A 22,842-nucleotide genomic window follows, 5' to 3' on the forward strand; every position below is an offset into this window, starting at 1 on the left:
TTGTTGCTCTCGGTCATGGCGGCAAAGTGGGCGGCTTTGAAGGCGAGGAAGAACTCGACCTTGGTGATGTGGTTGATATGCGCTCTGACGAAGTGCTCGATTTGCCGACCGTACGCCGTTTTTAGGGCACTGTAACACCCAACATCGAGTGGCTGGGTTATATGGGATGAGTGAGCCGGCAGGCTGATGGTGACAATGTTGTTCTGCTTGCAAAAGGCTTCGAATTCGGCCGACAGGTGACTCTCATGCCCATCAAGCACAATCATCCGATACACCCCCTTCGTACGAGACTTTGTGTGCTTATCGAAATGTTTGATCCATTCTAGGCCGGTCTCATTGTCGGTCCACCCATTGGAAGTTGGTTTGATAGCCCAGTCGAGCGGAAGGTTGCTCTCTGTGTACCAGTTTGCGAGGTGGTACATGCCTTGCACGATCAGAAACGGCGGGAGGCACCACCCTTCGCCATTGATGCACTCAATCGCCGTTGCCCATTCCCTATTGCCAGGCTGAACTGCCTTGCCCCTTCCACGTCGATCAGCGCGTGTCACTACCATAGACGCGCAGATAACGCCCATCATGAAGCCGGTCTCGTCGAAGTTGTAGAGGTCGCAGTCGTGGATGCCGTACTTCGCTCTCATGTTGTGCACAAGCTTGAACCACGCGCCAATAAGCTCTGGATCTTCGCAGAGGGCTCTCTGGAAGTCGTATGCGCGATTGAAACGCGTCTTGAGTTCTGGTTGTCGCTTGACGAACTTTTCGGCCCAGTGCTTACCGACACGTCCGCCGTCGCGTTGCGCGAGTAGCAAATTGGCCATATCTTCAACACCAGCGTATTGGGGCGGAAATCCTCGCGCATCTAGGTCCAATATATATCGAACAACTGCCTCCTCTTCAATGGCTGTCAATCGATGAGCTGCAGGTCGCGACTCGGACTTTGGCGTTCGTCCGTTCATTCTGTGGCGGAGCGTAGCTTCGGGCACGTTGTAGATTGCTGCAGCTTTCCGGCGACTAAGTTTCTGGTCTCGTCGAATAGCTTCAATTGCCAGGATAACCTGGCTTTCTTTACAGCGAGTTGCCATTGCTGGTCGCGGAGAAATGCTGTGTAGCAGATGGAAATGTGTGACGCGTGGAAAAGTGCGTCGCTTGGGGGTGTGCGTCGCTTGGGGGTGGATCACGTTAAACGATTCTAACTCTCGTTCAAATGATATTTCTTTTTATGCTTTTCAGGTTCGAATTAAACGTCGTTGCAGTGTTGTTGCCCATAGTGCATTTGCATGCGAATTGATGTGGCTAAACTCCCTCCACCACTAAAAACCAAGCCGATCGGGCTATTGTTCGCTATTACATTATGACTCTCACATCTTGCTCGGGCGGTTCTGCACCAAGATGCGCTCCAGCCCCTCGCGCATACTCGCATCCATGCCTTTTGGGTTCGGCCTTGCAGTCGCTCGATCAACAAAAACCTGCACAAATTCACCAACGGACTTGACAGCTTTCTCTCCCTTCTCGAACAGAGCAATTTCGTAAGTGACGCTCGAGTTCCCAATGCGATTGACTCGCAGAGCAAGTTCTGCACAGGCGGGAAATGAGATGGATACGAAATAGTCGTTGTGAGAGTGAACGACCATGCCATACTGCGGAGAAGACGATGGATGGAGCCCGCAATGTTCCATCAGATAGGTGTTGATGACAGAGTCATAGAGGAAGTTGTAGATGGAGTTGTTCATGTGACTGTACATGTCGTTGTCGGCCCTGGCTTGGTCAGTCTTGTTGAGTGTGAAGGCAGCGGGACGTTGCTCACCACCGAGTCCGGTACTCCAGGATGTATGCATAATCGGCCCTTGTCCGCCGCTTTAACTGATTGATGCCGGCCATGGCGGACCGTCAGGTCGGGCGCGTCGGTGAGTTGCAGGTTCGCCTTGGATGGGAAAAGGTAGCAGGATTGATTCCCTTGGCTGAGAAAGACTGAGGAACATGACATCAAGAGACCGCTCTTTTCGTAAATAAACGGACGGCGGCCCGGGGTCGGGGTGGCAAGCCGAGGCCCGGGGGTAACTAGCCGGGTCCCATCGGCCTTGGGGGTTGAAAAGGCGGGGAATCCCTACCCCAGGGGTGCTATTTTGGAGATACTGCCATTCCTGACCGCCCTTTTTTTGCTTCCGACAAAGCCAAACCTCAATTTTAACAACATCCCATCAATCGCGTTGACACAAGAGAAGCGGCACCACCAAAAATACGGAATTCAACGACACTGGCGGTACCACGGCCATTACTAGGTCTTCTAGCATCGTGCAGGGAGATGGCAGCTTCTGTGACCCGCCTCGCCGGGTCGGGCTCGCCGCAGCAGACCCAAGATAATCCCGTTCCAGGTAACTCCGCCTCTGGACCTGTTCCTCCCTCCCCAATACTAGCGGAACCATGGCCGCGGCCCTATTATTTCGAGGACGGCTTGCGCCGCGTTTCGCCTTACTTCTATACATACAACACCTGGTGCAAGGAACGATGGCGGGGTCGGCAGCTCGTCGACGTTTTTCAGAGTGAATTCCGTGACCGGCCTCTCGAGTACTATCGTGAGGCCATGGAGTCTGGCCTCGTTGCCGTGAATGGCAAGACGGTGGGCCCGCACCACGTATTAAAAAACGGACATCTCATATCCCATACCACCCATCGTCATGAGCCTCCTGTCACCGCCGATCCAATCGGTGTCATTCATGAGGATGATGACATGATCGTCATCAACAAACCGTCAGGCGTGCCTGTTCACCCGGCCGGGCGTTACAATTACAACTCTATTGTCGAGATCATGAAGGCAGAGAGAGGCCTTGACTTTACCCCGCGACCCTGCAACAGACTCGACAGGTTGACGAGCGGTATCATGTTCATTGCAAAACACACCAAGGCTGCCGAGCAACTCGGTGTGCAGATTTTCCAGAGGAGCGTTCGCAAAGAGTACGTCGCCCGCGTCATCGGCAAATTTCCCGACGGAGAGGTCGTGTGTGACCAGCCCATTCTTCAGATCTCCCCCAAGCTCGGGCTGAACAGGGTGCGAGCCAACGGCAAAGCCGCGAGGACTGTCTTCAAGCGCCTGGCATACTATCCCCCAGCTTCCGACCTAGGCGTGTCCCCCAATGATGGTGAGATGACGGGGCCGGCGGAGGAACCAGTTTCTGGGCGGGCAGAATCGGCGCCTCGCCCGACCGGCGGTCGCAAGGCCGATGAGGGATATTCGATCGTGCGATGTTTGCCCGTCACAGGCAGGACTCATCAACTCAGGGTGCATCTCCAGTTCCTGGGACACCCAATCCAAAACGACCCGATATATGCCAACCAAAAGGTCTGGGGCTTGGGTTTGGGTTGTAACGATGCTGAGGGGACGCTGAACACCGACGAGGACGTAGTCACCCGCTTGTCCCGCATGGGCAAGGATCAGGTGGCTGATGCAGTTGCGTACTACGACGAAATGGTGGACGACTATTACAAAAAGAAGGCCGAGAAGATGTCGGGCGAGGTTTGCACCGTCTGCAGCACTCCTCTTTACACCGACCCTGGAGACCAAGAACTCGCGCTGTGGCTCCACAGTCTCCGGTATGAGGATGCCGAGGGGGCCTGGAGTTATGTCAGCCCTCTGCCTACTTGGGCCTTGCCGCCAGAAGGAACCAGCGGACCAACCCAGGTTGGCGGGATGGAGGATTTGGTCGGTGCAGCTGGGGACGCCATTGTTGAGTAAAATCACAAGCCGTGGCATGAGGAGAAACAGCCCCGGCCTACCCGGCCGCTGGTGGGCAAATAGACGAATATCGGAAGACGAACAAAAGGAGTGTGAACCCGCCTGATGCTGGTCGCCCCCACGATACCCCCCCACTCCATGATACCTTATCACAACGTATGTTCAGATCTTCCCTTGGTCTCGTTTCTAAGTCGGGCAGCCGTCCTTGAACTTGGGCCTCTTATTGCATGGGCTGTGACTTGATTGTTGACTTCCCGAGTTAGCTTCACCCGCTCGTTCTATCCACCCTATCGATAAATGCTTTGCTTTCCTTCAGTACCAGAGCCGCAATGGCAGTGGGTGGGCCCCAGCACCACAAGTATCACCGGGATCCCCTCGTCGCACGTGAAAGCAGCCTGGTCTCTTCTGGGATGGGCTTTTTGTCCGGCGGAGTGTTTGGTTGGTGGGGGCAGCCGGGGAACTCGGCGGAATTTCAACCGTTGTGCGGGTGGTCAACTTGAGCGGTCGAGGCGGTCTAGAAGAGCTGGATAGAGACAAATCACCGTCGGCAACTGGCCACGCTGGCTCGCCGGTTGTCCGTCACGCCTATCAACGGTTACACTGGTTCAAATGGTCGGTGGACCCCGGTGGACAAGCCACCACTTACCACCGTTCCCTGCAAATGCCGCACTCAACCCATGTCGTCATCGTTAGCGAGGGGAGTTAACGTACCCCCCGGTATCACGGATACCTCCTGGGGCCCAGGGTCTTCGGTCATGGCAAATCATCATCTATGTACATATTTCTGCCGACGGCAAACAGCGGCGTGGGAAAGCCACAAGCCAAGGCGGAGTTATGCATCTGGAGCAACGGTCTCTTGCCATACCGACGTGGCAAAAAGCCGGCCTGTTCGGAAGAAGCGTACGGTACCCTCGTCAGACAGGCTGTGTGGCCCACCTATCTGTGCAGCGCCGTTGAATTCCCCGAACGAGCAAGCAGTGACCCGGTGCAACGTCCCGATGCGGTTTCTGCCCAAGGATCCATTACGCGCACGGCGACGCGCCGGCGATATGGATCTACAATCGGGGTTTCTGGCTGCTCGGCGGAGCTCGGCGGAGCCACATACCTACCCTGGTGTCTTCCCAGACCAAAGGCATGTCGTCACTGCTCCGCTGCCCATTGCCCATTGCCCGCTGCCCACTGCCCGCTGCCTGTGGTCGAGGCGCTCTGGGCCAGGGATTGGGGTGGGATTGCCGTTAAGTTTTCACATGTTATCCGTCAAAAAAACAAAAATTGGCCTCGTTCTGCAACTGGTGAACCGTGGTCGATTACTCTTGCCTAGAGATGATCTCCTATATAGCAAATACCTCAAAGCGGGCATATTTCGCAGGGGGATGGAGATCGTGGTATGTACCTACATACTCTTTCTCGATGCCCCCCCCCCTTCCTATTTGTAGGTTACAACTGGCGGGGGATAGAAAACATCGAGCGAATTGGAGGTTCTCTTCGGGCGTCAACAGAAAGCCTTCGCCAAACCCTCGACGGCTGGCGATGCACATGACAGCCACCAGGCTATTCCACAAATATGGGTGCTTGTGACCAATTATGTCATGAACCAAGTTTTGACCGATCTCCATGCATTTGGTAATGCAGGATGCAAGTTCCCGGATTCCTTTCGGGTTCGTTTATATCCCGATTTCCCTCCCCTTCGTGTTTGGCCCCCTTCGTTTCCCGGTCGAGGATTTTATCGGCATTTATACTTGGAGTTCGGCTTTTTTTGCCCATGGGGTGGTGCCCACGTATATCCCAATCCAACCCATCATAACGCCTGGCTTCTACTCGCGGACGGATTCCAGCGCTCCAACCCGCGAGTCTTAACCCCCCTATCACATGCTCCCACCCCTCTGCTGCCATGTCCCTGCGGTGTGGTCGTAATGAACGGGTGGAAGCCTTTCTTGGTTCCTGAATGGACCGAAGTTTGGATGGCACAGCTGTAGGACTGCGGTTATGGTTACGAAGGCTTCCTTCCCCCCGAGCTATCTCTTCCCTGCGATAGAACGATTACGACACAGCCAGCCAGCGGCAGTGTGTGTGCGTGTGTGTGTGCGGGTGTGCCTAGGCGTGTTCGGGGTCCACATTCCTTCAGAAGCACGGGTTGTTCGGGTAGCCCGGCCAGTGTCCTTCTTGGAGAAACTCCGAGGATGGTTGGGCACCATGGTTGGTGTAACGGTTGGTCGAGGGCCCTAGCAAGAATCGTCAGCTGGCAACGAAAGTAATCACGTAGCGGGGCTAAAACTTCAGCGGCCATACCTCCTCCCTCCGGTTCTTCGTACTTTGTTTTGGCCGATCCGAGGCTAGGTGCAGAGGTGTGGGCCGCCATAACACGCCCCTCTGCCATCGGCACTCCCGCGTGTCCGCAAGTTGGCGTAAAATCCTCCCCGGGCGCCGACGGTCTCGGGCTCGATCCGGCCGACTTCACCGCGGCCGTAGTTGATATAGGCACCACACCGCTCGGCCAATGGTCGTAAGGAATTTCGCCGGCGTAAGGAGATGGGTAGTCATTATGTGCTACATAGTATCCGCTCATATTACCCCCAGTAGCCTCATCTTCTACATCGATGCCTGGGTTGAAATGCGGGTTAGCAGGAGGACCCAGCCTAGACTCAAGGCCTGGAAAGGTATGGAGGGGAGGAGGTGCATACCTGGCGACTGATATTGCTGCCCAGTGTGAAGGTCAAGGGTTTTTCTCAGCAAGCGGACGTCCCTTTTCAGTCGGTTATTCTCACGCATCAGGGCGTCCACTTGTGTCCGAAGATCCTGGATTAGCTGCTTGTTGCGGAGCCGGATGTTTCGCTGGGCTACTCGGTCGTTCTCTCTTTTTTTATTCCGTTGCTCTTCTGAAAGATTACTGACTCGTCTGGCACCTGCTCAAAATACCGTCATCGAAGTCAGCCACAACAAAACCTCAGGGGGGTTGCCAGACGGCAGCCAAACCATCGATAACAATAACTTGCCCTTTCCTTTGACTCTGGGGGGTTTGGGTGGCTCTTCACAACCGGGTTGTGGTGTCATGTTGAATCTCACTGGTAGGGAATTGTCTGAATCGGGTTGTGGTGTCATGTTCAATCTCACTGGTAGGGAATTGTCTGAATCGGGTGCGAGAACTGCAGGTGTATGTCATACATGCACGTGTGTGTAGTAAGGGGTGGAGGGGGGGCTCAGGTCACAACACAAAGGCCGGGGCGCGGTGTTAAAGCTCTCTTGATAAACCCTCAACTTCCCAGTCGGAAGATTGGCCTCGACGGTGGAGCACGCAGATTCTTGAAGCAGGGCTGCCCCTCCACCTACCCATCGGCCCAGGACCCATCCTTATCGGTTAGGGTGGAACGGACTCGGTCTAGCAGAGCTGCTGGTGTTAAATGGTGGCAGGCAGGTCGAGTGATCACCACGTAGGCCCTGTCGATAAACCAGACTATCCGCGAGTTCCTGCATAAGTACTTCGTGTCCCGGAAAGATGGTGTCGAGCAACAAGGATCGTGGTGCGTAAGGCTGAAGTTTTAATTGCGGCGTCTCGCTTGCCCTAACCTCAACGTTCACTCAAGCTTTTCGGCTAGAATAGCGTTGTAACGCCTCTATAATGGCAGGGGTCGGGCGGCATTCGGGCGGCAGTCCACATTCGCATGGGGGTGGACAACTATTCGTACACACAGCCGGGTTACCGCGGCCGCCACCAGTTTGCCACCACCACTCGTATAACCGCAGGGCTTTTTGTCGAATCCTATTTCGCGAGCGAAGAGCGGCGAAAGAAGCGAGGAGACCACAATCGAATCAGCGGATGCTGGGATATGAGAGATGGGACGGATGGAAGGTCGCGTGTTGCGCCCCCGAGAATTCCCTCACCGTCATGGATCATCGTGGTGTGCTTTTGACCTTCTTGAGCCACAAAGCGCGTCATGGCGATTTAACATGGCGATTTAAAATGACGATGACTCGGCCCACTAAGACCCCCATAACGTGGAATAGGTCCCTCGCGAGGACCTCTTGTAAGTGGCATGCACATAGTGTGCATATGGAAAGTCTCGACGACTCTGGGCAAGCTAAGGAAGTTGCGCGAGTTCACCGACGGTGTGAGCTTGCGGGCCAAATCCACTTGGCTACCTGGGTACTCTGCCAAATCCAGAGAGGGTGGTTGACCACTGAGACGGACGCGGCTCACGTCACCGGCAAAGACGATCACGCTCTCTGCTTTTCTCGGCCGTCCTCGGTCATCCGCTTCCTCCGCCGAGCAGCGGACGGTGAGCTCCGGACATCCGGCTGTTTAGCCGGATGCATAAAGACAACCAAGCGGAAAATACTTTTTGATATTTCGTTGTGTCAGTACCTAATTATCAGGGGATTGAGATTGACAAGGGAGAGGAGTATTTCCACGACTTGCCTCTTGCGACCATAATAATGCCTAGAGGGTAGGTTTCCTGCCAAGTATGGATGCAAGCGCGATCTGTCTCTACATATCCCCCGTCTTGCCTAAACTCCCGTCCCAGCGACCTAACCACCCCGCCCCACCCCCACAGGCTGTTTCGTGAATTGTTTAACTCCGGCATTTCGCTCAACACAGGATGCCCCGACCTGCTACCTTCTCGACATATTTTACTCCCAGCTTTGTTGCTCGCGTTGTCTCAACCCTCCCCATCTTCCCAGGCCGAGCATAGAGATCCACCTCGGCCAAGACCACCTCAAACGTAAGGCCGTGGTATGAACTCGGCCGTTGTTGATCTTTTCGCTTGCTATGGGGGGTTCCGATACACCCGGGACGCTGGAAAACGGCAGGAGCGTCGATGTCGGTACGGCGCCGTCACCTCCATCCCACCGCCTGGGGCAAGGCAACGGGCGCCCATCTCCCCACGGGGAAAACGGGATGAGGGCCCCTAGCAACGCCCGGGCAGCCGGGCCAGAGACGGTCTCTTGGAGGGATCTCCCTCGCAAAGATCAACTTTGTGTCATCACCCTGGCGAGACTAAGCGAACCGCTCGTCCAGACCTCCATCCAGTCTTACATGTTCTACCAGCTCAAATGGTTCGGCCCGACCCTCTCTGACGCGGTAATATCGGGCCAAGCTGGCATCTTGCAGTATGTGGTCCCTTCTGGCTTTGTTGGCTGCACAGGGGTAGCTCCTGACCGTCCCCGCCTCGCCCCGTAGCGCAAGTTTCACGGCTGCACAGTGCTTGACTGCCATGCTTTGGGGTCGGATTGCTGACTCCGGCCGGGTTGGCCGCAAAACCGTGTTAATGATTGGCCTCGCGGGAACATGTGGGTGTTGAAGTAATCATATGCTCGCGTTTTTCGCTGACGTTGCCCCCCCTCTCGGAGTGCTGTCCTGTGTTGGTTTCGCCTTCTCGACCTCGTTTGGACAGGCCTTGTTCTTTCGGTCCATTGGGGGTATTACAAACGGCAATGTGGGAGTACTCAGAACCATGTAAGGCCAGATCCTATTTCGGTTTACTTTGGCGGTGCAGCCTGTTAACAAACCGATGATAGGATCAGCGAAACTGTCAAGGAGAAGAAGTAAGTCAATGGCCCTGCCCATCTCGGATGGACAGATGCTCACTAACGTTGGTGACTGTTTAGATATCAGTCCAGAGCCTTCTTGCTGCTACCCATGACATTTAATGTCGGTGTTATCATTGGGCCTATATTAGGGGGTGTACTTTCCGACCCGGCCGGGAGCTACCCGGATCTCTTTGGCCATATCGACTTTTTTAGACGTTTCCCTTACGCTACGCCGAATTTGGTTGCGGCCCTTTTCCTTCTCTGTGGACTTGTTGCCGTGTGGTTGTGGCTGGAGGAGGTGAGTTCCACCCACGACTACGTGTTTCCAGCCTGGCCAACTCGCTAATTCTGGCTAGACATTAGACTCGAGGGTGAATAATCGGGATAGGGGGCTGGAACTGGGGCAAAAGCTGCGTAAGTGGCTCTTCAGTGGGCGCTCGGGAGCAGCTTATACACGTCTGGCAAGCCAAGAGGTGGTCCTCGACCTCGACGATTCGGGTGTGACAGGCATGGCACACTCGCAGCAAGCCCTCCAGGCGCCAACACGGCCCCGGCGTAGGTATACGCAGAGACTTGCCTTCCGGCGCATTTTCACGCCCAATGTCATTTGGACACTGATCGCAAACTTCCTGATGACATTCCAACTCGGCACCTTCAACTCCCTTTGGTTCGTATTCCTCTCTACCCCCGTCTACGACCCACAGAGCGACTCACCGGTGCGCCAATTACCCTTCATCTTCACCGGGGGGCTCGGCCTCCGCCCTCCGCAGGTGGGACTGGCAATGGCTATCCTCGGCGTGTTTGGGCTCTGCCTCCAAGTCGGCGTTTATCCCTGGCTCTCGACGCGTCTCGGCACGGTTGGGAGCTGGCGTCTCTTCCTTCTGTTTCCGCCCTTGACGTATTTCTTGGTACCTTATCTGAGTATTGTCCCGTCGGCTAGTCCGCCGCCGCATCCGAAAGACGGTGTGACGGTTTGGGTCGCCATCGTCGGCGTTCTCCTCCTCCAGGTCCTCGGCCGGACCTTTACGCTTCCAGCACAAACTATCCTCGTGAACAACTGCACCCCCCATCCCAGCGTTTTGGGTAGTGTACATGGCATTGGGCAGAGCGTGAGCAGCTTTGCGAGGGCGATTGGACCCATTTTGGGCGGTTTCTTATACGGGCTAGGCTTGGCTAAAGGGGTTGTTGGCGCTGTCTTCTGGTGCCTTTCCGGCGTTGCGGTCTGCAACATCATAGTGAGCTGGTTTGTGCGTGAGGGAAATGGACATGAGATCTGGTTAGAGGGCGACAAGGAGGAAGAGGATGGGTACTGATATCATGCATATGCGTTTGGTGTGTTGGGGGTGATGGGCCAAACAACGGTCCTACCACGGCACTGGCACTGATATATTGAAAACATAGTGTTTGGCAACATATGGCAAGTAGCCGTAACACACAATACTTCATAATGTCTGCAAAGACCAGCAGTTACTTCTTTGTCAATCTCAGTAGTACTATTGCCGAACTCCAGGTGGTCCTTCAGAGCAACCTCCAAGCGCTGATGCTTGGCTCCGGGCTTAGCCAAACCATCCGCCAGACCTCCAGCAGGCTGTAGCGCTTGCTGTATTCGTGATGGTGGTAACGTGCGTTTGACTGGGGGATTAGTCAGCAGGTATCGACGATCAGGGCACTCGGGGAGAACCTACCCGACCCACACGGTGCCAGAGAGGTGGCTTGTGAGGTATACGACGTCCGTTCGCGTCACTGGCGTAGGGTTTCCTCTGTTGATAGTGATTGTCACATCAGGGTTTCCCCCAGTGCACACGGTCGAAGGAGCCGGAGTGCTGTTTGTCAAGAGTTAGAGCCGTGGTACGGCGCGGCAGGGGACGGAAAGGGATGGGAATGGCAAAATCGGCAGCCCTTACACGGTGGCAGTGGTTGTTTTCACGACTATGGTTCCGTCAGCTGGTGGGTACGCAACTAGTGTCCATGGTACTTACCAAGCTCGGTCGTTGTTCTGCCCGGAACCGTAGTCACAACCGTTCTGGTAACTGTGTAGGTGGTCTGCGTGTACGTCACCGTGACTACAGCTACGGCAGCTGGGCCAGCTACATCCAGTTTGTCTGCGGTGATAAGGTCAGCACTTCCTGGCTCCAATCTCGAGTCGGCTGTTCTAATGGTCGTCGATGCCACCACCATGGTGGCACGCCAAAGGGAAACAGTCGGCACTGGGCTGGGACTGTCAGGGCAGGAGGGGGAACCGACTTGATGGATAGTGACAGCTAGCCGTTTCCGAGGCCGTGGTCGTCCAATAGCTCGTTACTTGGTCGTCTGTCACTGTTCTGATTGCTGTCGACGTAACTACAGCCGTTGGACCTTGTTGGAGACCTGTGACTGTTCGCGTTGCCCCGCTGCACCGGGTAGTCACAGTTCGAGGAACGATGATGAGAGTCTCAGTCAATACAAGGGTTGTTAGGACAGCTGCAAGGTTATTAGCTTCCAAGGCACCTAGGACCTTTGGGTATAGGGATCAAATACTCTGGGCCTTCGCGGTGGTCGTGTACCCTAAGGTGACCGTTGGTGTAACCTGTTGGGCGGTTAACTGGGCGGCCAGCAGTAACCCGGAGAAAGTGACACTACTTACCGTGACCCGCGTGGTCTGCGGCACGCCGACAGTAAGGGTTATGGTACGCTGACTGGATATCTGGTCGCCGGCGATGATGATCTTCCAGCGTCCCGATGACATGGCGGAATAGGGGATACCGCTTAATGAGATGATAAGCAAAAAGCTGGGACAAATACCCACCGGAAGATGTCCTCACCATGTTGATTTTACTTGGGTGCCGGCAGGCTGAGTTTTGATATCTGAGCAGGCATACACGTTGTCATCCGGGCTAACCAAGACCGGGCTGATGGTTTCCTGGGAGCATCCTGTGTGGACATCAGCGCCGAGTTTCTAGCTTGACCCGCTCCGTAAGCTTACCCTGAAAGACGGAGATGAAACTGAAGTACTCGTTGGATTCACTGTCAATGTCATAGCTGCCGCCATTAGAAAAGTCGACACCATAACTGGTGCATGCGGCGCTAGCACGCAGGCCCAGAAGTGCAAGCGCCCACCAGGGTCCGAGGCTTGACCTATACATTGTCGCTTTTGGGAGAGACGTGGATTTCTCAAGTCCTAGTCGTAGCATGACGGGCGCGCCCCTAGCTCTTATGTAGACCCATGCTGGGGCACCGTCAACCCGGTGATCGGGTGAAAAGTATAGTATCTCTCTAAAGAGATATTAACTGGAGCGTCTAGACACCCGACCCAAGCCAATACTGGATGCGCCCGCCATATACAAGGGCCCAGACGGGCTTCATCGGCAATGCTATCGGATGTTGATGGGGGAAGTACGGAGGGCCTGCATGTGCCAGTGGTGCAAAGATAATAACCGGGACGGGCCAAGGAGCAAGCGACACGGCAAGGTTGGGTCAGTCTATATAAACTGGCCATCCCGCATCATCGGTTATTAAGTAGTGGGAGAGTTCTGCAGCTACTTTGGAGGGGTCCTCTGAGAGACTGGATTCCGCGGTGGACAGGCGGTGGTGGGAGCTCAGGGTATTTAGCCCTTCTCGGGGTGTTCGTCGCTCGGATGTGTGCTGCGGAGAGGCGAGGGTAAGCGACTTGAAGCACCGGGAGCATGGCATTGGAATCGACTCCTGAATTGGCACCACAAAGTAAACAGACGGAGGCTGCATCGTGGTGAGCTTTAGCAGGGCGGGGTACGGGCGTTGGTGAGCAGCGTCCCGTGTCCCTGGGTGAATCCAAAAATAGGGCAGACGGTCCGGAAGGTTCCAAAACTGCGGGATCGCGGGAAACCGGGTATTGTCAATGACGAACGGCGAGGCGGTGGACTGGCTTGTGTGCCCATGGCTCAATTCGCACCTCCATGCTGCCGGCCCAGTGTGCAGTTCGTTTGGTTTGGGCGACTGGTTTTTGACGTTCCTTGTTTTATCACTGCGCAGTTACAGATGGAAATTTGGTCTGATAACATAGCTTGTTCTATCTCTTATAGGGAAAAAAATGGCCGTCCATCGTCGTACAAAACCAAGTCAGGTAGGGGAGTCGTACGATGGAGAGGGAACGAGAGACTCCTGGGCCCCACTATGGGTACCCGCTGGAGGTCGCTAAACTCTTGATAATTTACGGCCCCTCTAAGTCTTTTAAAGATACTGAATAAGTTAAAAACTAGGTGCAACGATGGTAACGACCGGCCTATACTGTTCGAGATAATCACCCGGTCGAGTGTGGAAGATAAGGTCCCTAGTGATGTTCTTATCCTGGTGGTTCTTTTGAGGCGCCCCCACCGCTGCACAAACAAACCCACCCACAAGCACCCATCTTACTCCCAACCACTCACCCATTTTCCTAGGTAATCTATCCTCCCCCAAAGTCATTCTTTGTCCTCCATTGACATTCCCCCGCATATTTAGAACACCACCCAAAAACAAAATGGACGATTTAGCCCGAAGCACCATAATCGAGGCGGTTCCCCTCACACCCGAAGCCTTTGCTCCCTTCGGGGACGTGATTGAGAACCCACGGCCCGACGTCCACCCTTCATCCGCTGATAAGCGACCACACCTCCCGTTCGCCGCTATCGTCGCCAACCAAGGCTCGGCCATCAAATACCAGCACCTCTCGCGGCAAATAAACCTCTACGACCAAGCCCCGAGCGGCCAACCGGGGTCCGCCGTGCTGAACATGTTCGTGTGCGCCGCCCGCGCCCGCATCCCGGACCCACCCCAACTTCCCGCCCCGGCCCCATCTCCGTCTCCATCCCCGGCCCAGAACCCAACCACAGCAGAGCACCAAGACTCACACCATCCCCAACCATCCACATTCCCCATCACCGTCCTCGAACGCCACCCTTACACCACCCAGACCTTCATCCCCCTCACCGCCAACCCCACAACCCACTACCTCGTCATCGTCGCCCCCACCCTCCCTCCACCTCCCAACGCCCCCCCAAAGAAAGAGGAGGAGGAGGAGGAGACCCTACCCGTACCCACCAGCCTCCCGCCCTCCACGGACTACCCGCGCGCGCTGCCGGGGGGCGGCATGCCCGACCTGCGCCGCGTCCGCGCCTTTGTGGCGAGCGCCGCCCAGGCGGTCACTTACGGCGCGGGGACTTGGCACGCGCCGATGGTTGCGCTGGGGGAGAAGGGGGCGGCGGTGGATTTTGTGGTGGTGCAGTTTGCGAATGGGGTTGCGGTGGAGGATTGTCAGGAGGTGGGTTTGAAGAGGGGGAGGTTGGCGGGTGATGGGGGGCTGGTGGTTGCGTTGAGGTCGGTGGGGAGGGGGGGGAAGGCGAAGTTGTGAGGTTGCGCGGGTTGATGGTGGTCATCTAGACTTACATAAATAATGCCGGGTGGGTTGTCTTGGATCTTACATTGGGCACGCGGGATATCGTCCCCGTCTATTGCTGGTATGGAGGTTAGCCAGCCGAATCACGGAGGGAGCAGAGAATTGTCATAGATAATAGATTCGTTTGGTGCTTCTAAATATGGCACAGAGACCACCCCTATTAGTGAAGCAAAAACATGCGGGGGGCACTGCATATCGTCTGGGCCTGGTCCTCCAGCACCCATTCTCCTCCTTGTCCCTACACCGGCTCGCATCTCCATGGTGCTGAGCCTTCCCGTACCCATACATGCATGTGTGCCCAACCTGGCCCAACCCCATCGGACCTCCTATCCACGCCCAGAAACCCGTCCTCCTCACCTCCTCACTCTTCCTCATCGCCCAGCCATCACGGGCGGGCAAAGTCCGCAAAGAACGCCTCCACCGCCGGGCTCTCCTTGCCGTACCTGCGCAGCATCTCCTCCTCGATCGTGCCGCTGGTCATGAAGTGGTACACCTGTACCTCCTTGTCCTGCGGGGTGCGGATGCACCGGCCCCTGGCCTGCCGGACCGTCCTCGCCTGGTGCTCCCGGTCGTGGTGCACGTAGGGGTTGGTGAAGACGACGTGGTTGGCGATGGTCAGATTGCTGCCGGCGCTCGTCTCGCTGTCCATGTCGAGGAGCAGGACCCGACCGGCCCTGCCCAGCTTGAATTTCTCAAGCATGGCGGAGATGTCGTCGTCCCCCACCGCCGCGAGGTTGACGAATTGGAGGCCGGCGGCCTCGAACGCCGCCGCCAGCGCGTCGATCACGAGCCGGTACTGTGCGAAGACGACGACGAAATCCTCGGCGGGGATTTGATTGGCGATGAGCTCGGCGACGCGGTCGGCTTTCGCGAGGGGCTCGCCCTGTGGGGGTGGCGGGACCTCGGAACATCGGAGAACTGGGCGCTTATAGATGAAAGCCCAGCAGTCCAGCACCGGACAGTAGGACTTTGCAGCGGATTTGCATCCGCTGCACAGGAAATGCCCACACCCAACCACCAGGAACGACGTCGACGCCGACTCGAGGGGCGCCGAGCAGCTACCACAGAGCTTGGCCCGCACAACAACATCCGCATCCAGGGCATTGGCCAACGAGGTGTACGCGGGGAGGAATCGGGCCTCGAGCCTCGTCGCCCTCAGGTCCTCGACCGTCTTGGCGAGATGCACCATGGTCCGCTTCAGCTCCTCGTTGGCCGCCGCCACCTGGGCCTCCTTCCCCCCGCCGCACGCCGTCGCCTCGGAGAAAGGCCGGTGCTTGTCGGGCGGCGCCCGGCCGTCGCGGTACAGCTCGGGGATCCCAAGCCCGTTCTGGTGCCGCCAGAGCTTTTCCGTGAGATTGTCGATGGTGTGCGCCGACGTGTACTTGACGTTGTGGCTAGTGAGGATCTCTTGGAGAGAGACCCTCACTGCCTTGGACCCGTGGTCGGGGAGCTCGAAGGTTCGCTTGGCCTCCTCCCATCTGGGAGCCTCCGGCTTGGCGCGGATGCAAGCTCGGATGAACTCTTGGAGTTCACCCTTGCCCAGGCCGGCGAGCGAGGCCATGTCGTCCGAGGCCAGAGCCGCAATATCCGCCGGGATGGTTCGGCGGTGGGACTCGGTGGCGAAGGTTTTTTCCAGCAGCGGCACGTCTCGAGCTTCGCCACTGAAGGGGGGCGCATCTGGCATGACTTTATACTTCAGCCAGCAGATATCTTTGGCGAGCAGGAGGAGCTGCTCCTCGCTGAGCCCTTTGAGGTCCCGTTCCTCCACCTCGAAGAAATCAACCCAGGTGTGTAACGCTTTCTCGACGTCGTAGTTCTTGGCCCAGTCACCGAAGAAGTGCTTGTCGACTAGCGCACGGGTAGAGTGGATGTTTGGCTGGGTGTCGGCCGCGGTGGTCTCTGGCTCTGTTATCGTTAGCCCTGCGATGACAGCAGCCTCCAGCTGGTACATCTCGATGCCGCCAAAGTCCCCGAAGTCCCCTGCATCTAGCGCCTTGCTCATGACGCCGCACATGGCTTCTACTCGGTTCAGGGTACTATCGACGGGTGCCTCCTTGGACTGAGTGGTCTGCTTGGGGTGGAGAGGGAGGATCCAGCGCCAGAGCCACATCATCTTGTCCCACAGCTGCTTCATCTGCGCGCTGAGTTTCTCGCTGCGGTCCGCGAAGTCGTTGGGTCGGGTCAGGGCCTCGCGCTGGCCCAGGCCACAGGCGAGCACGCCCAGGAGCATCTTGGCGGCGGCCGATCCATCCATGCCGGCCAAGTCTGACCCTCTCAGGGCCACCACGTCGCGAGCGTGTACGGGGAGGGCGGGGTAGTCGGAGCCGGCGTCGAGGACCTCCTGGTTGACCACGTGGTATCGGACCGAGTCCGACGTCGTCATTTCCACGGGCAGGACGTGCTCCCGGAAGGGGATGGTGATCTCGGGGTCCATGGGGTTGCCGCGCAAGTGGGAACCCAGGAACAGCGCGGCGCGGTCGTGGCGGTGGTGGGCGAGCGCGGCCGACTTCGGGACGGAGGAGTAGACGTGGAACTGCTCGCTTTTGGACATCGGTTCCAGTCTCACTCCTCGCGTCACCGCCGGCAGGCCGGGCAACATCCGCGGCTCGGGCCGGGCGACGTGAACGCCCAACGCCGCGGCCATCTGGCAGACCTCCTCGAGCCCGAACAGCTTGGGGGTCGCAGAAATTGGCCACTTGGCGTTGGCCACGGCGTTGGCAACGAAGAGGCCAATGGGCCCGGCTTCGTAACAAGAGCATTCGTCCCAGACAATACGGGCGAAGCTGAAGTTATGAAGCCAGGAGATATCCCATGACCTCTTCGCTGCGTCCCGGCCCTCCTTGCCCTTGCTGGCCCCGCGCTGCTTTTTCTTTTGGCCGGCGTCGTCCTCGCCCTCGCCGGCATCGGCGACACCCGCGGCTCCCCCGATCCCCTTCCCGCCCTTCTTGTACCACCGGCGGTTGATCTCCGACACCTGCTTCTTGACGACGGCGGCGATGTCGGCCTCCTGATCCTTGATCAGAGCGGGCAGGATCTCGTCGTTGATCCTCTCCGTGAGCTCGTCGTGGGAGCTCCCGGCGGCCCGGCCCGCGAGGTAGTGGGCGGTGAGGATTCTGTGGTTCCTCAGCGCCCCGCGGTACCAGGCCTCGAGAGTCCGCCCGGAGAGGCCATCCCCGCTTCTACCGGCGACCCCCTGTAGGTCCGACAGAAACGGTTTAGACGTGAACACCGCGCTGCTCACGATGATGATTTCCGCCTGCTCAAGCCGCTCTCGTGAGTACCGCCCGTAGAAGGCCCTTTGATTATCGATCAGGAGGAGTCTGGGCTCGGCCAAACCGAGGAACTTCTTGGCCTCGTTCATCCACTGGCTTGTGATGTGCTTAGGGACGACCACAAGAGTTGCCGACAGGTGGCAGAAGAAGGGCGCGGTTGGGTGGTCCAGGCCTGATAGATCCTCTGCCCATGCGGCGTCGACTTTCTCCCTGCGCTCATCGATGGACTCCTTTTTGTCAAAATCTCGCATGTGGTCGATGAGAGCTAGAGTGACCACGGTCTTCCCATAGCCAATCTCATGGGCGATAACACCACCACGGGAACTGAAGGGGAAGCGGCTGGTCCATTCGGCCTTGCCCACCACGCGAAGGTTGAGCGGTGAAACGATCTCCTCCTCGACTTCGGACTTAACGAAATCAAGGGGGGCTCGCTCGCGTCTCAGCATCCAGTCGACGGCTTCTTTCTGGCTCAACCTGAGATGGTGGCCTTGTTTCGTCATAAGCGGGGGGCCGGCGTTGGGTAGTTCGTATTCGCTCGTGGTGTCGATGCCATCTGTGTTGTCTTCGCTGCAGGGCCGGACGAAGGTGGTGAAGGGCGCAAAGCCAGCCATTGAGGCAGATGCATAGTCGAGCTCCACCGTGAAGGATGTTACCGCATCCGCGTCGACTGCGTTCCGACCGCGTGCTATGGTGCGGTGAGCCTGAAAAAGGTAGGCGAGGGCTCTCGACGCGAGGGTCTTCGGTTGGAATAGGAGCCTCATATTCATGGTGACTTCTCCTCCTCCGCCTTGAAGGAATCGTGCAGCAACTGCCACTGCCCTGGGGAGGTCCTGGTATTTTCTCTCGAACAGGGCGGCTTCGTCTGGGTCTTCGATGATGGTCTTGGATTGTTTATTCTTCTGCTCCTGTTCTGTGTGGATTGTTATCTCCGGCGGAGCCATGGAACAGTCCCGGCAGGGGGCAATCATAACCCATTTCCTTTCGAGATGCTGGAACAAAGCGAGGGTCTCCGGTGCCGTAGACCGGCGGAGCATGTTAGAGAGGAAAGCGAACGTTCTCAAGAAGGGCTCGCGCCTTGTGGCGGGAATAATGGTGAACTCGTTGTCGGTCTGATGCGAATCAATCTTGAATAGGTGCGTTTCTGTCCCCGGAAACCCGCTGAAGGCCGCGGTAATTGTCGCAAGGGCGGGCATATGGATGATGGGAGCTTGTCCGTCGGTATGGCAAGATGCCTGCTGGATGGCTTGGGCAAACCCCCAATGGATGTGGCCGAGGTCTTGAGAGAGGCTTGAGCTGGGGATATCCAAGTTATCAATCCAGTCGGACGGGCGCGACCAATATCCAGGCCAGAACACACTCATTGGCTTGTCGATGCCGTAATCAAGCCCCCAGGTAAGTGCAGGCTGGGCATGGAGCAGGATCTCCCGATACTCATGGGACTCTATCCTTCTCGTAGTCTCCGTCCACACGAAATGGTCCTCATCGGGGTCGCGAAGCAACCCGGAATCCCACATCATGAAGACGACATTGTCAGGGGACGAGGATTGATTGATGTGTAGACGATTTCCCGCGGTGCCGCAGTTGGGGTGATGGATGTAGGTGCCGCACACCTTTGCCTGTACCAACGTCTTCCATTCTTGTAGCGACGGGGTGGGCACCCCGTCATATTGGGGTGCGAAGGACAAGTCGCTGGGAACGAGGTTGTTGTTTTCGGTGTTGCTGAAAGTGAGCCTCAAGTCGATGCGGCCCTGAGCCCAAACGGACCATTGTGGGAGACAGATATCGCCAGATTCAGCAAGCCGTCCTCGTGCTATGGGCTGGTCAAGGTCGGACACCTTGAAGAGATCGGCGCGCAGGGGGTGCCAGGGCGCGATGTAGATGTACCAATGGCAAGGACCCTCCGGGGCGAGGACAAGATGGGCGGTGCTGTTGCTGGCCTTGTAGCACACGGTCACGACCTCGGTAACCTTGATCGCATCAAAGTAGTAGACGTGCTTCCCCTCTTCGCCCAGGATGTCTTGAACAACTGAGCGATACAACGGCTCTTTGACGGAGCTTAGGGCGTGGCTGACAATCAAAGCTGGTACAGGCAGCTCGAGAGCATTGGGTAACATGTCGTTGAGCTGGACCCTGCCCTCTTCGGGAGTGAACTCCAAACTAGTGGCCGTCTTGGATCCGAAGCGATGGCCTGGGTTTCCGCGGCAAGCAGAGCAGGCTGTGGCGCCGCAGTCGCGACAGACAAAGATGTCGCCCGGCCGAGTTTGGCAGTAGCATCGGCGCACCATCGCCTCCACCTTGGCGAGGAGCGGCGCGAGGCGTGTGGTGGTAGTTCTCACCGCGCCGGGTTCCAAGACTTCATCCCGAGGGACCTTTAGGCGCAGTTCACGGTTCGATGACGCCGGATGGGTCTGTTGAAGCAGCGCGGTCATGTCGGCGACGACTTCAAGAAGGGTCAGGGTGACGGCACCGACCACGGGAACCGTCATGGCATTTCCCGCAAGGTCTCGTAACTCAGCCTCGGTCTCGGTCGAGAGAACCAACTCGCCAATGGGGAGGCCTTGTAGCGCGAGCGTCTCTGTCCCGGTGATAGGACGCATCAGATGGGTCACGACAGGCATCCCGCTAGGTGTGATGCATCCGATGATGCCTAGGTGGCCCCTTACACGACCCCTGACGTCTTTGTCGTATATCTCGGTGCGGTCGACGTTCTGGCTTACATCGAGCATGACGCTCTTGTAGCCCAAGTCGATGTATACCTGGTTTGCCATGGCGCACGAAATGTCCATCAAGTCGATGACCCTGGGCACTTGGATCTTCCAGTACCCCTGCCAGCAATGTGAGGGAAGAAGCACATGGATGGGCTTGCCGTTCCGCATGGCCTTTTTGCTAAAGGGGTTGTCGTCCCGTCGGAGGTTTTTGGTCTGGCGCGCATCGGAATGGCGGAGCGAGGAGAGAGACCAGTCGGAGTTGTGGAACGATTTGCCTTCCATGTCAGCCCTGGCTTGGATGGTAGTCGGGTCATCATTAGGGAGAAGGAAGGCCGAGATGGGAGCCGAAGCCCGCCTTTGGAAGTTGTGAAGCATTTCTCCCCACTTCTTGACAATACCCCTGGCTGTAGGCTCACCAATGCCCGTGGCGTCAATGGCAACCATATAGGTGCGCTGGCGGGTCTGGGGCAAGTAGAAGTTTTTGCTGTCCACCGTCTCTTTGCCGGCCACGTAGCCAATCTTGGGGAAGATTTGGCCTTCGTACATCTCCCATGGCGCGCTTAGGACATTTTCCAGGATGATCATCTTTGGTCGAATGACTGTGATGAGCTTGATAGTGGCGAAGAAAGTCCTAGCAGACTCTCCGCCTGACTGAATACCCCGAAGCTCTTCCATACCGGGATCTAGGTCTTTGACAAAGTCCTCGTCAATTTTGGCGGTTACCCACACTGTTTTCTCATGGGCCTTGATGTTATTTTTCTTCTGCGGATCTTTCTTCAGATGGCGGTCCAGAGACGGCACGCGTCCAGACGGCTTGCTTGTGTTCAGGGTAGAATAGTCGACACAAGAGCAACCGGCGAACAGGATGTCCAACCGTACTTTTGGGATCGCGGCTTTAGCGCCGCTGGCGGTAGTTCTGGTTTATGTTAGCTCACCAGTCTCGTTTGACTTATGTTCAAAATAGGTATTTAACTTACGCTTCCCCGTTCGACGCCGCGGTGGCCATCTCGACAGCATCTCGAAAGAGGAGAATGCCGGGAGGGATATTGCGGTAAATGAAGCCTTGCTTGAAGGGCTCGATCTCGCTGCTAAAGATATGCTCTACTTCGTATACGCCATGGGGGTTTATGGCCTTGAGGTGTTGAAGGGCCATATTTAGCGCAAAGATGGGCGCCTCTGTGCCGGAACAAAGGGTGGCCACCTTCAGCATGAAGTGAGACTTCTGGAGAGCAACGAGGCGAAGTCGCTTGACCATGTCCTCCATCATTTCGCGGACATCATACATGGGTGGCAAGCTGGCGTCAAGTCCTGTCTTGCTGCTGGAGGCTGCGTCGGCAGGTTTAGACTCAGCATCTTGACCAGCTGTGGACGCGGTAGTCTTTCTACGCAAAAGAAGCCTTTGTCTTTTGGTCGGGGGCGCAGGAGGCTCTTCGTCATCGCTACCTTGACTCGCAGGGAGCTTTCTGGTGGCGGCACGACACGCCTTTCTCTTCTGAGGGGGCATGTCTAGACAATGTTAGTGAGTCGCTACTACTTAACTTGCTGATCGATGGTGTGTTCTTACTCGACTTGATGACTCGATTTGATGGCTCGATTTGATGGCTCGATTTGATGGCTCGATTTGATGGCTCGATTTGATGGCTCGATGGGGGAAAGTCGCCCACGACCCGACGAAAAACAGAGGATCTGCCTTTAGCCCTAGGCAAGTGGGATTGACTGAAGAGAAACCAACTGTGTAACAGAGCAAGGTAGGTAAGGTAATGAAGGATGGATGCTAAGCAGGATCGGGGATGGCTTAAGGTGATGAAAGTTGTTGAGGTTGTGTGCCTCTGAGATGCCTCCAGGTCGGTTGAGGAAGGGAATTTTGAAGGAATAAAAGAACAGATGGCAGCAGGTTTGTGGGCAGCAAGAAAAGGCAACGAAAGCGAAAGGGACAGGTAGAACGAAAGCGAAAGGGACAGGCAGAACGAAAGCGAAAGGGACAGGCAGAACGAAAGCGAAAGGGACAGGCAGAACGAAAGCGAAAGGGCCAGGCAGAATAGGGTGGGGGAGATGTGTTTTTCAGACTCACAGTCAGTCACTAAGCGGGTCCCTTTCCTTCCGGAACGTTCTGCATCGAGGGGTCGGTCAAGAAGGTTTACTACCTGGCCGAGCCTTTGCTGCCAGGGCGAGCCAGAAAACTCCAAAGCGGCCACAGCTTGTGTTTGGGGTGGCGTTGTG

General features: G+C 56.7%; 9 protein-coding genes across 9 annotated transcripts; 5 read left to right on the plus strand and 4 right to left on the minus strand.

Moving 5' to 3' along the window:
- Positions 1–1,100: 1,100 nt before the first annotated feature.
- F5144DRAFT_624015 (HotDog domain-containing protein) lies at positions 1,101–2,064 on the minus strand. Its single transcript, XM_066792176.1, has 2 exons — positions 1,802–2,064; positions 1,101–1,752 (listed from the first exon to the last, which is right to left on the minus strand). Exons 1-2 carry the CDS (start codon positions 1,873–1,875, stop codon positions 1,356–1,358), a joined length of 471 nt encoding a protein of 156 aa, XP_066638815.1. The 5' UTR covers positions 1,876–2,064; the 3' UTR covers positions 1,101–1,355.
- Positions 2,065–2,146: 82 nt separating this feature from the next.
- F5144DRAFT_387228 (pseudouridine synthase) lies at positions 2,147–4,117 on the plus strand. Its single transcript, XM_066784689.1, has 2 exons — positions 2,147–3,883; positions 3,987–4,117. Exon 1 carries the CDS (start codon positions 2,300–2,302, stop codon positions 3,725–3,727), a length of 1,428 nt encoding a protein of 475 aa, XP_066638816.1. The 5' UTR covers positions 2,147–2,299; the 3' UTR covers positions 3,728–3,883; positions 3,987–4,117.
- On the plus strand, positions 3,988–5,252 carry F5144DRAFT_387085 (uncharacterized protein). The gene has a single exon (XM_066784685.1). It carries the CDS (start codon positions 4,405–4,407, stop codon positions 5,161–5,163), a length of 759 nt encoding a protein of 252 aa, XP_066638817.1. The 5' UTR covers positions 3,988–4,404; the 3' UTR covers positions 5,164–5,252.
- Positions 5,253–5,734: 482 nt separating this feature from the next.
- Positions 5,735–7,084, minus strand: F5144DRAFT_387171 (uncharacterized protein). The gene is made up of 4 exons (XM_066784688.1): positions 6,721–7,084; positions 6,409–6,630; positions 6,017–6,328; positions 5,735–5,949 (listed from the first exon to the last, which is right to left on the minus strand). Exons 1-4 carry the CDS (start codon positions 6,824–6,826, stop codon positions 5,849–5,851), a joined length of 741 nt encoding a protein of 246 aa, XP_066638818.1. The 5' UTR covers positions 6,827–7,084; the 3' UTR covers positions 5,735–5,848.
- F5144DRAFT_387170 (uncharacterized protein) lies at positions 7,085–8,324 on the plus strand. Its single transcript, XM_066784687.1, has one exon. The coding sequence runs from the start codon at positions 7,344–7,346 to the stop codon at positions 8,154–8,156; it is 813 nt and encodes a 270-aa protein (XP_066638819.1). The 5' UTR covers positions 7,085–7,343; the 3' UTR covers positions 8,157–8,324.
- A 613-nt stretch (positions 8,325–8,937) lies between these two features.
- Positions 8,938–10,557, plus strand: F5144DRAFT_520192 (major facilitator superfamily domain-containing protein; the record flags this gene model as incomplete). Its single annotated transcript, XM_066786694.1, has 5 exons — positions 8,938–9,013; positions 9,074–9,179; positions 9,242–9,268; positions 9,332–9,551; positions 9,610–10,557. Coding segments are annotated over 5 exons (1,377 nt in total), but the record flags the coding sequence as incomplete, so codon positions are not given.
- A 276-nt stretch (positions 10,558–10,833) lies between these two features.
- Positions 10,834–12,564, minus strand: F5144DRAFT_387130 (uncharacterized protein). The gene is made up of 7 exons (XM_066784686.1): positions 12,216–12,564; positions 12,055–12,163; positions 11,771–11,997; positions 11,498–11,713; positions 11,233–11,355; positions 10,939–11,182; positions 10,834–10,885 (listed from the first exon to the last, which is right to left on the minus strand). The coding sequence occupies exons 1-6, from the start codon at positions 12,421–12,423 to the stop codon at positions 11,154–11,156; spliced, it is 912 nt and encodes a 303-aa protein (XP_066638821.1). The 5' UTR covers positions 12,424–12,564; the 3' UTR covers positions 10,834–10,885; positions 10,939–11,153.
- Positions 12,565–13,266: 702 nt separating this feature from the next.
- F5144DRAFT_585962 (ureidoglycolate hydrolase) lies at positions 13,267–14,761 on the plus strand. The gene has a single exon (XM_066789726.1). The coding sequence runs from the start codon at positions 13,728–13,730 to the stop codon at positions 14,595–14,597; it is 870 nt and encodes a 289-aa protein (XP_066638822.1). The 5' UTR covers positions 13,267–13,727; the 3' UTR covers positions 14,598–14,761.
- Positions 14,762–15,027: 266 nt separating this feature from the next.
- Positions 15,028–21,889, minus strand: F5144DRAFT_498768 (uncharacterized protein; the record flags this gene model as incomplete). Its single annotated transcript, XM_066786288.1, has 2 exons — positions 15,028–21,538; positions 21,600–21,889. 2 exons carry the CDS (start codon positions 21,887–21,889, stop codon positions 15,028–15,030), a joined length of 6,801 nt encoding a protein of 2,266 aa, XP_066638823.1.
- Between the last annotated feature and the right edge of the window lie 953 nt (positions 21,890–22,842).

Source organism: Chaetomium tenue (assembly GCF_020726465.1).
Source record: "Chaetomium tenue strain MPI-SDFR-AT-0079 chromosome Unknown F5144scaffold_7, whole genome shotgun sequence".
NCBI classification, from domain to species: Eukaryota; Fungi; Ascomycota; class Sordariomycetes; order Sordariales; family Chaetomiaceae; genus Chaetomium; species Chaetomium tenue.